This window comes from Myxine glutinosa, chromosome 1, assembly GCF_964187855.1.
Source record: "Myxine glutinosa chromosome 1, kmMyxGlut1.1, whole genome shotgun sequence".
Lineage (NCBI taxonomy): Eukaryota > Metazoa > Chordata > Myxini > Myxiniformes > Myxinidae > Myxine > Myxine glutinosa.
In genome coordinates this window covers 283,183,159-283,198,184 of record NC_136261.1, presented here as the reverse complement: position 1 = coordinate 283,198,184, position 15,026 = coordinate 283,183,159, and the positions used below count along the sequence as shown (strand labels likewise).

General features: G+C 50.1%; 2 protein-coding genes across 5 annotated transcripts in view; both read left to right on the top strand.

Annotated features, from left to right (window-relative positions):
- LOC144888560 (protein FAM200C-like) overlaps positions 1-15,026 on the top strand; it is a 143,878-nt gene that overhangs the window by 68,987 nt on the left and 59,865 nt on the right. The gene's annotated exons all lie outside the window — the stretch shown is intronic.
- UTP25 (UTP25 small subunit processome component) overlaps positions 2,252-15,026 on the top strand; it is a 25,599-nt gene continuing 12,824 nt past the window's right edge. Inside the window, exons 1-2 of one of the 4 annotated variants that reach the window (XM_068133645.2) lie at positions 2,252-2,432; positions 14,385-14,424. In XM_068133645.2, coding sequence (XP_067989746.2) covers positions 2,293-2,432; positions 14,385-14,424 — 180 coding nt within the window. In that variant the 5' untranslated portion in view covers positions 2,252-2,292. Of the gene's footprint in view, positions 2,433-14,384; positions 14,425-15,026 lie in introns of those variants that run through there. The other 3 variants (XM_068133669.2, XM_068133652.2, XM_068133661.2) reach the window with 3 other exon arrangements.

Genomic DNA, 15,026 nt, shown 5'->3' with positions numbered 1-15,026 from the left:
CTATCATAAGTCTTCCAGTTCCTACAGCTGAAAAGCATTCCCATAGGATGATGCTGCCAACACCATGCTTCACAGTAGCGATGGTGTTAGATGAGCTGTGCTCGGTTTCTGCGAGATGCAGCGCTTTGCAATTGGGCCAAAGAGTTAAATTTTTATCTCATCCGATCACATAATATTTTGCCTCATGCTCTGAATCTTGCACGTGCCTTTTTAGAAACTCCAAGCATGCTGTCCTGTGTCTTTTTCTCAGGAGTGGATGCCATCTGGCCATTCTCCCATAAAGCCTTGATTTGTGAAGTGCTGCAGAGACTGTTGTCTTTCTGGCAGGTTCTCCCATCTCAGCCAAGGAACTCTGTAGTTCTGTCAGTGTTCATTGGGTTCTTGTTCACCCCCCTGACAAGTCTTTCTTGCCCGGTTGCTCAATTTGGTCGGACGGCCAGCTCTAGGAAGAGTCTGGATTGTTCCATATTCTTTCCATTTCCTAATTATGGAGCTCACTGTGCTCTTGGGAACTTTTAACACTCCAGAAATGGTTTTATCCCCTTCCCTAGATCTATGCCTCCGCACAATTCTATTGCAGAGTTCTACAGACAGTTCTTTGGACTTCATGGTAGAGTTTCTGCTCTGACATGCACTGTCACCTGTGGGACATTGTATAGAAAGATGTTTCTTTCTAAAACATGTCCAATCAATTGAATTGGCTGAAGGTGGATTCCAATCAAGTTGTAGAGACATCTCAAGCATGCCCAAAGGAAATCGGATGCATCTGAGCTCAATTTGGAGTGTCTTCGCAAAGAGGTTGAATACTTGTTAACTCAAGACATTTAAATACAGTTTTTCATTTTAAATTAATTTGTCAAAATGTCTAAAAAAGAAATTCCACTTTGACTATCGGGGGTTATGTGTAAATCGGTGATAAAAATCTCAATATAAACCATTTTTAATTCAGGCTGTCAACACAACAAAATGTGGAAAAAGTCAAGGGGTGTGAATACTGTCTGAAGGCACTCCAAATGACATGCTGGTCTTTCTCCACTCGTCGATTGCATTCGCCGTCCTGAGGTCATTGCATCTCCGCGTCGTCATCAAAGCACTCCACTTTCTCATCGAAAGCTCCAATACTTCCAAACACAGCCATATTTGTTTCTTTGGGTTCCGGAACAATCAACAATCCTCGTCCCCAATTTATTATGTCCTGGACAGGTGAATACAGCAAATATTCCAGTCGACATAATCGAGCGGATGAAACACGACTTGGAAGAATGGAAGCCATAACCTCGATTCACGCATCCCCGCTGGTGGAATTCAGCTACCAAGCAGCTAGCTAGCGCTTACCAAGCCAGCCGTTCCTGATCAAAGGTTTCGAATAGAGTGCTTGTTTGAGTGCTTAAGCCACTTGGCGAGCGATCTATAAGAAACTTGGCAACTGAACACACCCCTGCTCCAGTAAAGCCATGGAGATGGTCCCATGGAGCCTGCGTTGGTATACGATGGTCTACGATGGAAGGATCGTGGAGCCCATCCTGCGTCGACGTACGATTTTGTGGCCATCATACGTTGGAAAATCATCTTTTGAAAGGTTCAAAAGATGGTCCACGATCCTACAATCGTAGACCATCGTACGACCGGCGTACGACACGTACGATATCGTACGATAACGTACGACAATCCTGCTAGCATGCAGGATCATCCTGCGTCCTCGTGCGTCCTCGTAGCTACTTTAGGGGTAGCTACTTTGGGGGTAGCTACTTTGGGGGTATATAAACCCCAGCCATCAGCCATCACTTCATCATCATCAGTTCATGCCGACTTGTTCAGAGTGATCGTGGGCCATCGTATACCAACGCAGGCTCTATGGGACCGTGGCTTAACAGTTAACACAACAATTGAAGTACGTATTAGAAAATGTTATCTCTAGAGCACAATTTAAGAATTTATTTAAATTATTCAAATACATTTTATTTTTCATTCATGTTCTTCAACAGCATGTACATAATTATATTCTAAGATGATAATGGATATTTGATTCATTCCCCATTACGAAGATGGTTCATCTTGCAATGAAACATATTGAGCGGTGTATAAGTGCTCACTGTATCTTGAAACATCACAAGACTGTACTGTAGAACATTTGGTAAATGTATTTTTTTTTTGTATAAATTAGTTTTCCTTTCTTTTAATATTGAATGTATTTTTGTTTTTTTAATGAAATCGCCTATTATATTGTGATAAAACTTAAAGTGCATCCATCACATCAGTCGTTAGCGGATATCAGTTGAACGTTCGGCCCGCATGGCTCCGGGATGGAAGCGGCGTGGTGGGAGAGGAAGAGGTAGAGGGAGGACGGACCGCCACAGCAGTTCCTCTAAACGATCCAGGAAAAGTGTGGAAGATGGTGAGCCGGGTGAGGAGAGGCGTCAGAGTCAGGACAGGTCAGGCCGGGTTTCTACAGCTTTCCGTGTTCGGCAGGTTACATTAAAGGAAGAAGAAGATCAGTGCGTGTGTTTCATTACTGTACACAGTGAAAGGAGTCTTTAAATATAAATTAAAATCTAATTTAGTAATTAAATTATAATGCATTAACTTGTAAAAAAAAAAATGTACCCACATATAATAATTATAATAGTAATAATAACGAGAACGACACGGTAATCTAGAGAGTACACCTCCGCTCGGCTGAACAGTTTTCATTTTGTTTCCACTGATAGTGATAGTGATAGGTCGGTTCTTCTCACTTACCCAACTCATCCACATATTTTTGTTATGTCATCCACAACTTTCTGAAATATCATGCTATATGTCGCTTTTGGCCCGAACACTCAATGGTGAAGAATCTCTTTTTTTTAATGCGGATCGTCACCAAAATCTAATCATTTCGTCCTTGTCCCGCACCCAACCTCACCACAAAATTTCCTCCGAATCCGTCCACAACTTTTTGAGATATCCTGCTGGTAAACAGAGAGGGGTGAAAACATAACCTCCATCCACATTCGATGCGGTGTTACGCACGCTACTTGTAAGCAAGGAGGAAGCGGACAACGCGGTAATTTGTAAGAGTCTTTATTCAAGAGCTCACTGTAACACTGAGCTGCTCAGGGCTGCACGCCCCGTGTATATCGTGAGGCCACGCCTCTCTCCAGGGCGTGGCCCACCCCCACTTGGTGTGCGGGGTGATGTCACCACGTCAGTGCTTTCGTGTCCGCCACACGCGCCCCCCCAGAATCCCCGCGCACCTGAAGGGTCAGTTTGCGGGGCAAACGGATGACCCGGCCGAAGCGCCCCCTGGCGACTGGCGGCGTCTGGGATGCAGGGATGCCATCTGGGATGCCTCCGGCTGCCCCTGGGATGGGTGCAGGACCGGGGGGCGGCGTGGCGGGTTGGGCGGTGCCGGGGGTCTGCCCGCAGGGGGCGGCCCCGACGCGGGGGTCGGGCCACCGGCGGTGGATGGTCCACGTCGAGGTGGGCCGGCTTGAGGCGGTCCACAGAAACGCGGTCAGGAGTACCGCCGATGTCCAGGGTGAAGTGCTTCACCCCGGTCTCCAGCACGCGGAAAGGCCCGTCGTACGGGGGCCGCAGTGGTGTCCGGTGGGCATCGTGGCGGACGAAGACGTACTCCGCCGTGCGAAGCTGCGGGGCGACGTGCGTCGGTGGGTGCCCGTGGCGTGCCGTCGCCACCGGGGCGAACCTCTGGGCGGTCTCCTGCAGAGCGGAGCGCTGCTGTGCCGCGGACCATGGTGCCGTGGAGTCGGGGAGTAACTCGCCCGGCACCCGCAGCGGTTGCCCGAAGACCAACTCCACCGCGGATGCGCGCAGGTCCTCCTTGGGCGCCGTCCGGAGGCCCAGCAGGACCCAGGGGAGCCTGTCGACCCAGCCGCCGTCGCGGAGGGTGGCCCGGAGCGCGGCCTTCAATGAGCGGTGAAATCGCTCACACAGGCCGTTAGCCTGGGGGTGGTAGGCCGTGGTTCGGTGCAGCCGGACCCCGAGCCCCTCCGCGACCGCCCCCCAGAGCTCCGAGGTGAACTGGGGGCCGTGGTCGGACGAGATGTCTGAGGGGGCACCGAACCGGGCGACCCAGTTGGCGATGAAAGCCTGCGCGACGTCCGCCGCCGTCGTCGACGCCAAGGGCACGGCCTCCGGCCACCGGGTGGTGCGGTCCACCATGGTGAGGACGTGGGTGAAACCCCGCGAGGGGGGCAGAGGTCCCACCAGGTCCACGTGGACGTGGTCAAACCGGCGTTCCGGCACCGTAAACGGGGCCAACGGGACCTGGGTGTGCCGGTGCACCTTGGCGCGCTGGCACGCGAGGAACGTCCTGGCCCAGCCGCGGACGGCCTTCCGGAGGCCATGCCAGACGAATTTGTCGGCGATCAACCTTTGGGAGGCCCTCGCGCCCGGGTGGGGGAGGCCGTGGATGGCGTCAAACACCTGGCGCTGCCAGCCCGCGGGCACGATGGGGCGAGGCCGCCCGAGGGAGACGTCGCACAAGAGGGCCGCGCCCGCGCCGTCGAACGGCACCTCGGTGACGCGGAGGCCCGTGACGGCGGTCCGCAAGGCCTGGACGTCGGGGTCAGCGGCCTGGTCCGCTGCCATCCGGGCATAGTCGATGCCGAGGTGGACTGCGTGGGCGACGGCCCGGGAAAGGCAATCTGCCACCGGGTTGTCCTTCCCCGCGACGTGCCGGATGTCTGTCGTGTCGGATGTCCGTCGTGTACTCGGACACGGCCGAGAGGTGACGCTGCTGCCGGGCCGACCACGGCTCGGTGACCTTGCCCATCGCGAAGACCAGCGGCTTGTGGTCGACGAAGGCCGTGAACGCACGGCCCTCGAGCAGATGGCGGAAGTGCCTGACCGCCAAGTGAAGCCCGAGCAACTCGCGGTCGAAGGTACTGTAACGGCGTTCAGGCGGGCGAAGCTGCCGGCTAAAGAACGCCAGCGGTTGCCAAGCTCCACGCACCCATTGCTCGTGTACCGCGTAGTCCGAGGCGTCGGTGGTGAGGGCGATCGATCGGCGCATCGGGCGCTGGGTGCGCGAGCATGTTGGCGTTGGCCAAGGTGAGCTTCGCGCCCGTGAACGCCGCGTCCATCTGCTCGGTCCAGGTGACGTCGCCTTTGCCCGCCTTACCTCGGAGAGCTTCGTGCAGGGGGCGCAGGAGCTGGGCGATACGGGGCAGGAACCGATGGTAAAAGTTCACCATGCCCAGGAACTCCTGCATCCCCCTGATCGTGCGGGGGCGCGGAAACCCCTTCACTGCCTCCACCTTGGCCGGCAGGGGGACGGCTCCGTGCCTGGTGAAGCGGTGCCCCAGAAAATTGAGTTCGGCGACGCCGAACCGGCACTTTGCGGGGTTCACAATCAGGCCATGCTGGCCCAGGCGTTCGAAGAGCGTGCGGAGGTGGTGTAGGTGCTCTTCGCGGGAAGCGCTGGCGATGAGGATATCGTCCAGGTAGACGTATACAAAATCCAAGTCGCGCAGGACGCTGTCCATCAGCCGCTGGAACACCTGAGCCGCATTCTTCAGACCGAAGGGCATCCGCAGGAATTCGCAGAGTCCGAACGGCGTGATGACCGCCGTCTTCGGGACGTCCTCCGGCCTGACGGGGACCTGATGGTAACTGCGTATGAGGTCCACCTTCGAGAAGAAGGACATGCCCGCCAAACGGGCGGAAAAGTCCTGAATGTGGGGGACGGGGTAGCGGTCGGGGGTGGTGGCGTCATTGAGATGGCGATAGTCCCCGCACGGTCGCCATCCCCCACCGGGCTTCGGCACGATGTACAGCGGCGACGCCCAAGCACTCTCCGAGCGCCGAACGATGCCGAGTCGCTCCAGGGTAGCGAACTCCGCTTTTGCTACCGCCAGCTTCGTCGGCTCGAGGCGGCGTGCCCGGGCGTAGACCGGTGGCCCGATGTTGGGGATGTGATGGGCCACCCCGTGCTTGACGGCCCCCGCCAAGAAGGTGGGCCGCGTGAGGGCCGGGAAGCCTGCGAGGAGGCGGGTGAATTCGTCCGCTGTCGGAAGCGTACAGATCAACGTGGCCGGAACCGAACCGTTCAGCAAGCCGCTTGGCAAGCCGCTTGGTGAGCCGCTCAGTGGGCTGCTCGACGAGCTGGGCAGCGCACAAGCGAGCGAGCTGAACGTCTCGGCCTGGACAAGACGTCTGTGCTTTACGTCGACCAGGAGCCCATTTGCGCACAGGAAGTCCGCGCCAAGCAATGCCATGGGCACGTCGGTGGTGACGAACGACCATCGGAAAACCTGCCCTCCGAACCGCAGAGAGAGTCAGCGTTTTCCGTACGTACGGATGGCGTCCCGTTTGTGGCAAGCAGCGCGGGGCCCCCGCCCGCGGCGTGCTTGTCCGACGTACCGGCAGGAACGACACTCACCTGCACTCCTGTGTTGCACAGGTAACGGCGCCCGGATAAGGTGTCCGTGATGAACAGCAGGCTGTTCGAACGGCCGGCGCTCATTGCCACTATTGAGCGCCGGCCCGGGCGTTTCCCGACCTGTCGAAGGAGCATGGCGGATGACACTGTCGAGCCTCGTGGCCAAACCTGGCGTGGAACCGGCACCAGGTGGTGGAGCTGGAGGAGCGTGGCTGGCTCCGCCAGGCCGGTGCAGCCGGCGGTTTTCCCCGCGGTGGCGGTTTTTGCCGCGGGGGTGGGCGGGGCGTGGCAGCGGCCACGAGGTGCGTATCAGCATGCTGTGTATGCTGTGGAAGCTGATGCTGTGGATCAGCATCGGCCTCGGGATCCACGAGGTGGGCCGCACCGACTCTCGCCCCCGTGTCCGAAGCCGCGAAGTACCTGTCTGCCACGGCGGCCAATGCTCGGGGTTTCGTTAGCACGGTCCCGGCCAACGCGAGGCGTACCTGTGCTGGAAGTTGGCGACGGAAAAGCGCCCGGAATAGAGAACCAGGGGCTTTGTCGCCCAACAGTGACAGCATATGGTCCATTCGGACCGACGGGCGCGTGTCGCCGAGCTCGGGGAGATCCAGGAGGCGATCGGCCCGTGCGTCCTCCGTGAGGCCGAACGTGGCTAGGAGCAGCCGCTTGAGTGCCTCGTACTTGTGGCCGTCTGGTGGGTGGCGAAGGACGGACACAACTCGAGCGGCCGTGCCGGGCCCGAGGGAGGCGACGACGTGGCAGTAGCGCGTGTCGTCGTCGGTGAGGCGCCGAAGCTGAAACTGGGCTTCGGCTTGGACGAACCAAACTTCGGCCTGGGCCTCCCAAAATTCGGGAAGTTTAACCGACATCGCGTTGTTGGCCATGGCAATGGCGTCGTGTTTGGAAGGATCGCTACGGCAGATCCAACGTCGAGGGTCACCAGTAAAGCGCGGTGTTACGCACGCTACTTGTAAGCAAGGAGGAAGCGGACAACGCGGTAATTTGTAAGAGTCTTTATTCAAGAGCTCACTGTAACACTGAGCTGCTCAGGGCTGCGCGCCCCGTGTATATCGTGAGGCCACGCCTCTCTCCCGGGCGTGGCCCACCCCCACTTGGTGTGCGGGGTGATGTCACCACGTCAGTGCTTTCGTGTCCGCCACACCCACATATAATCTATCTATAATTCCAGTAATCTCTGTACGTCTGTACGTCTGTACGTTTGTCTGTGACCGCTGTTTCTCGACAACTACCGGTCCGATATACTTGAAACTTGCCAGGTATATTGCTGGGGACCCGAGGATGTGCCTTTTCAAGGTTTGAAATTAATCGGACAAGTACTTACCGAGCTATGGCGATTTAGCCGTTCGCCGTTCGCTTTGCCGTTGCGAATGGACCAAACCATTCATGTAAATAGAGGGGGGGGGGTTCTGTGGTCGTTCGCTTTGGCTTTGCGAATGGACCAAACCATTCATGTAAATAGAGGGGGGGGTTCTGTGGTCGTTCGCTTTGGCTTTGCGAATGGACCAAACCATTCATGTAAATAGAGGGGGGGGGGGGTTCTGTGGTCGTTCGCTTTGGCTTTGCGAATGGACCAAACCATTCATGTAAATAGAGGGGGGGGGGTTCTGTGGTCGTTCGCTTTGGCTTTGCGAATGGACCAAACCATTCATGTAAATAGAGGGGGGGGTTCTGTGGTCGTTGCGAATGGACCAAACCATTCACATCGAATCATCGAATCACATCGAATGGACCAAACCGTTCGCTTTGGACCAAACCATTGCATGTAAATAGAGGGGGGGGTTCTGTGGTCGTTGCGAATGGACCAAACCATTTCATGTAAATAGAGGGGGGGGGGGGATATAATTTTAGATATATATATAGTACGGGCATTGGCAAGGAACGGGCACCCACGTACGGGCAATGCCCTAGTAATTATAATAGTAATAATAACGAGAACGACACGGTAATCTAGAGAGTACACCTCCGCTCGGCTGAACAGTTTTCATTTTGTTTCCACTAATAGTGGTAGGTCGGTTCTTCTCACTTACCCAACTCATCCACATATTTTTGTTATGTCATCCACAACTTTCTGAAATATCATGCTATATGTCGCTTTTGGCCCGAACACTCAATGGTGAAGAATCTCTTTTTTTTAATGCGGATCGTCACCAAAATCTAATCATTTCGTCCTTGTCCCGCACCCAACCTCACCACCAAAGTTCCTCCGAATCCGTCCACAACTTTTTGAGATATCCTGCTGGTAAACAGAGAGGGGTGAAAACATAACCTCCATCCACATTCGATGGCGGAGGTAATTAATTAATCATCATCTGCCATGCAACAGAGTGTTGGTGCTGCCAAAGCAGATACCTAGGGTTACCATATTTGAACTTCAAAAAAGGAGAAAAAAAGACAATATGTGGGGTGTGTCTGTGTCACTTACAGTATCTACCGACTCGTGTTATATTAAAGTGTATATATGTATGCATAATAGCTCGGTACCTGTGCTACGCATGGGTGGGAGGCCATGAGCAAACAAACAATGTGGAAACAGTGAATGCTAAACCATAGAACAAATAAATTTCACATTTTTGTGCCAACTTCAGTCGAACGTCGTACATGGACAGCCGGTTTGTGAATGAATTGGGGAAAAAATAGCGAATGGAAAACGATGAACCAATAAATTCCATATTCCTGTGCCACCTTCAGTCGAACGCAAGACATGGACAGCCAGTTCGTGAATGAATTCAGGAAAAAAACGGCGAATGGGCAACGATGAACCAATATATATACATACATACATACATACATACATACATACATACATACATACATACACACACAGTGTACTAGACATGTCTACATTGAGTAGCTACAAATATGAACAAGCGTTTATTTCTCAAAAATCAGTTATAATTATTTTAATTTCAATGTACCTCTTTAAGCATGGTGAGTCCTTTCCTACCACCAATCCTTCGTCAGTGCTCTTCCTCCTGATATGTACCGATGCAGACTTCTCTAACAATTGCTTCTTTCTTGGTTCGAGCACTTGAACATTTTCAGGCTACCTTAGAATCAAGGAATGTCATCTTCAACAAGACATGTGCAATCCATTGACTTGAAACTCTTGTGATGCTTAACGGTGTGAAATGCAAAAGCACCCTCTGCTGTACTAACCTCTGCTGTAATAACATCCTCTGATTTGCTGCCTGGTTTTACAAAAAAATAGGGGCAATACCGCTGTGTGCTCACATGGTAGAATAAAGCAGTATACCACACTGACTAAAGGTATTTTAAACAGTATCACGGTATTTTAAACCAATTTAAATGGTTGCTAGAACACAGCGCACCATGTACAACCGATTTTAAACAAACAAACAAAACCAAATACCTATTTTGGGGGCAACACCCCACCCCGTATACCTCCTCAGACCCCAATTTTTATATTGGCTTGAACAAACATTGATACATCACGGGTGATGAAGTTTGTGATGAAGTTTCATCAAAATTGTGTGTGTAGTCTCGGAGGCGAGAGCAAATACATATTTTGGGGGGCAACGCCCCCACCTAGATCTCGGATTTTTTTTAATGTCATGAACAAACTTTGTTATATCATGGGTGATGAAGGTTGTGGTGAGGTTTCATAGAAATTGTGTGTGTAGTTTCAGAGAAGAAAGCAAATACCTATTTGAAGGGGGGGGGGGGGTAGACAAACCTAGACTCACGTTGACCCCCCCCCCCCCATAGACCCAATCAGATCTCGATTTTCTTAACTTTGGTACTCACAGGTGATGAAGGTTGTGGTCGAGTTTCATCGAAATTGTGTGTCTATTTTTGGAGAAGAGAGCAAATACCTATTTTAGGGGGTCAAATCCCCCTCACATCCCCTTAAACCCTGATTTTTTATTATGCCATGAACAAACGTTGATGCGTTTGTGGTCAAGATTAAGGTTGTGGTTAGGTTTCATTGAAATTTTCTGTATAGTTTCAGAGAAAAGAGCAAATACCTACATTGGGGGGGGGGGGGGCAACATCTCACCCCCCCCAGGAGACGGGCCCGATTTTTTATTTAAAAAAAATATATATATATATATACAGTGGAACCTTGACTTACGAGTTTAATTCGTTCTGTGACCGAGCTCGTAACTCAAATTGCTCGTTTCTCAAATCAAATTTCCCCATTGAAATGCTATTAATCCGTTCCAGCCCCCAAAAAACCACACCAATTTTTTTTGTTACGTGTTTTTAAATAAGAAAAATGTACTTTATAAATAACAAATAATGTATAAACAAGCACGACCTCGTATATACTGTACATGATAAAAGACAATGTAAAGAAATAAACTGGTTTTATTAAGTGTATTTACCTTGAAGATCAGACGAAGATGCTGGCGGAGGTGGAGGGGATAACTTTTGCCTTTTTCGCCACACTTTCCTCGCTTTCACTTGCAGGGCGTTTCAAGAAAAACCTGTCCAACGAGGTTTGTTTCTTCCTCCCTTTCAAAATGTTTCGAAAATGAGTGAGGCAAGTGTCGTTACACAGCGCCAACGCACGACCTGTTGCAACTTTTTCAGGGTGTTTCTTTTCAATAAACTCTGAAATTTTCTCCCACATTCCCAACATTTCCTTAATCTCACTTGTAGCGATAACCACCTCCGCCTCTGGCTCCTCCGCGTTAATTTCCTGCAAAACCTCCGTCTTGCTAAGTTAAGACGCCCATGGTTAAAACTAAGAAATTTTCCAAAATAACCAAAATGCGAAAACAAAAATGCAGCGCTATACGGCAGAGATACTGTACTTGCACGGCAAGATAACCACGTGACCAGAACCCACCTGGTGGCGTAAACTCAAAATAACCAAAATGCGAAAACAAAAATGCAGCGCTATACGGCAGAGATACTGTACTTGCACGGCAAGATAACCACGTGACCAGAACCCACCTGGTGGCGTAAACTCAAAATAACCAACATGCGAAAACAAATATGCAGCGCTATACGACAGAGATACTGTACTTGCACGGCAAGATAACCACGTGACCAGAACCCACCTGGTGGCGTAAACTCAAAATAACCAACATGCGAAAACAAAAATGCAGCGCTATACGACAGAGATACTGTACTTGCACGGCAAGATAACCACGTGACCAGAACCCACCTGGTGGCGTAAACTCAAAATAACCAACATGCGAAAACAAAAATGCAGCGCTATACGACAGAGATACTGTACTTGCACGGCAAGATAACCACGTGACCAGAACCCACCTGGTGGCGTAAACTCAAAATAACCAACATGCGAAAACAAAAATGCAGCGCTATACGACAGAGATACTGTACTTGCACGGCAAGATAACCACGTGACCAGAACCCACCTGGTGGCGTAAACTCAAAATAACCAACATGTGAAAACAAAAATGCAGCGCTATACGACAGAGATACTGTACTTGCACGGCAAGATAACCACGTGACCGGGTGGCGAAAGCTCGTAACTCAGATCTCGGCTCGCATCTCAAAGCAATAAACCGCCCGAGCGACGGCTCGTATCTCGAAAAACTCGTAAGTTGGGGCACTCGTAAGTCAAGGTTCCACTGTATATATATATATATATTTTTTTTTTTTAATGTCATGAACAAACTTTGTTACAACATGGGTGATGAAGGTTGTGGTGAAGTTTCATCAAGCCATGTGTGTAGTTTCAGAAAAGAAAGCAAATACCTATTTTAGAGGTGTCAAACCTGGAGCCACTTTGACCCTCCCTCCCGCCCCCCATGGACCCTTTCAGACCCCGATATATATATTTTAATGCCGTGGACAAATTTTAGTTGCAACATACCCAAGATCATTTGCGCCAAGTTTGGTCACAATCCCATCAGTGGTTTCGGAGAAGACATTGCAAGTTTTTTATTACGGACTGACTGACGGGCAGACGACGCACCATCGCATAAGCTTCCCGGAACTACGTTCCAGGTGAGCTAAAAAAAAAAGGAAAAAAAAGTGTCTCAAATCTTCAAAAGTATGCCTTTGAAAATGCAAAAGCAAAGAAATGGCAAAATCCTGGACATTTTTAGTTATTTAAAAAACACGGCCGGACAGAGATTTGAGGACCGAAAAAGAGGTTTACTAAGTTTGGGGAAAAACGGACAAATGGTAACCCTAAGTTATGAGGCTACAATCCTGGATGGGTCATCACTCCAACTTCGGAAGTTATGGCAGGATTTTGAATTTGTTCACGGTGCCGGTGATAGGTCACCTACTCCTCACGAAGGACACCATGGGATATTTTACGTCCACCAACGAATGCTGAAGGACAGGACACCTGGTTTAACGTCCATCCGAGGGACGGCACTCACATTGATGAAGCACCCTGCCTTTGAAACACCGGGATGACAGTTTATAGCTGGGTCGGGATTCGAGCCCAGGCTAGACCGCGTCGAGGTGAGTGTGCGTACTTCTATGCCATCCTGCCAGCTGCACTGATGTCCCAGCTTAGGAGACATTACATCTCACTGTAGATTTCTCAATAAAATGTAAACAATCTCATGTACCATCTCATCCTCCTGTGTGGTCTTGGTGAACATAAAATAAAAAACACGATTCAGTCTTGCCTGTCCAATTTACGAACAAAGATAGTTCTCAAAAGTCTTCTGGGGCCGGAGATTGAGAGTCCGCACAGCAGGGTGCCACAGGCAAATCTTCTGCAAATGTTCACTGACTTCACTTTTTAGAAAAGCAACAACATTATGAACACTGACTCATTTTTCTGCCGAGTTGTAACCAAAAACGTGTCTCGATCAAGGTTTCATCTCTGCATATCTCAAGTCATTTGCACACAAGTTTGTTACTCGCTCAATTCTAACCAGTTTGCTGCCAGTTCCAAATTGTCGAGCCGATTAGATTTTGGTTCAGGTCCGAATCCACATCCGGCCTATCAGTGGCTACAGAACGTAAACTACAGTGGCTACAGAATCATTGGAATCTCCCGTGATGACGCTATCTCCGAGGGCCTTTCACTCACTCACCGCAGGCAGGTTGGTGGTCTTTCCGTCTTCTACCGACTCCTCTCCGGCCTTGCTCCCCCAGCTCTCTCTGGGCTTTCTCCCCCAAATATTCCTACAGGTCACACAAGATCTGCCTGCAACCCTCTTATGGTTAAACTGCCAAAATCTAGGCTCTCTGCTCACCTTCACTCCTTCATTCCTCTTTTCTCCCACCTCTGGAACAAACTCCCTCACTCTCTTCAATCCCACTCCACCCTCCAGGTCTTTAAAACAGTTGTTGACCACCATCTCTTATCTTCCCCCATCCAAAACCTTGATCTTTTCTACCCCCGCTAATTTCACCCCAAATCCATCTTTTTGAGGTGACTTTTGTCTTCTTTCCTGGAAGTCCTTGGTGTCCTTGCGTTTTATACCTATCCTGCCTCCCCCCAGGCCCTCTCCCTCCCACACATCTCCCGATGTCCCTGCTCTCAAATGTTGTGTTTGTGTGCTTCCTCCCCTTCTCTCCCCATCTTGTCGACCGCTCCCCTTTTTATATACTTTGTTTGCTTGTTTGTTTGATTTGTTTCTTTGATGAATGTTAGCTCTTTCACGAGCCTCGACTCTGTATACAAAAAAAAAAAAAAAAAAAAAAAAAAATGTTCGTCCTGGCGAAGGTATGCGCTCTACCAAGTGTCCTAGTTTTATTCTGCTCTCATTGGTATCCAAGCTACGGCTTGTTGCTTATTGCTGCAGATTCTACTGTACTTGCTGAAGGGGTCATACACAGGCCTCCCACTCCCAGTGTTGATTTGAATCACATTTATCATTTACAGTAAAACAAAAATGGTTGTTGCTTGTGGGTACCTAGTTCCCGATAGTTTTTTTTACCATCATCGTGCTTATTGAGCACTGGATCACCCATGAATTTGGTGCCAATGTATGTGGGTGTAAGTTATTCCCCAGCACGGCTTCATCTATGTGGTTTATTGACGTGATTAAATGCTTTTTATTCGCTTTTGTGGCAGATTTTGCAAAAACGGAACTTCAACACAAGGCGAAAAGCAGGTACGTTTATCACACGGTTACGAAGCTGTAGGTAAAGGCCATTTGGCTTATCACGCCTTTGCTTTGTCTACATCTCAGCACTCCAATGTATTACAGGTTTACCTACGTGCATACGTATCCTACATTTACTTACGTATCCTACGTGCTATTTTTTTGCTCACCCAAGGTAGAGAAATTGTGCTGGGTACCGACTCACAATGGGCTATTCTTTTCGAATGATAGTCTTCTTTTAGCATACATGAGCATGTCTTGTGCTGTAGAATGGGCAAGCTGTTTCTGCAAGAAACATTATTGGATTTATTTTTATTAAATATGTTTCAGTTTCCTACCTTTTCACAAGAATGTTCTAGACTTGAAAGTCTCTAATTGTGCAATAAATAATTAAATTCCCGCAATGCTTCTGCTTAAATAATTATTTGTGTGTGTGTGTGTGTGTGTGTGTGTGTGTGTGTGTGTGTGTGTGTGTGTGTGTGTGTGTGTGTGTGTGTGTGTGTGTGTGTCTCTCGCTGAATATTATATCCATATGCGGGTTTCAGAAGGTGGAATGGAGTCCTCCCAGGTCTCGAAGTATCCACCTCCGTTTCAGTAAGGGATCATGATTC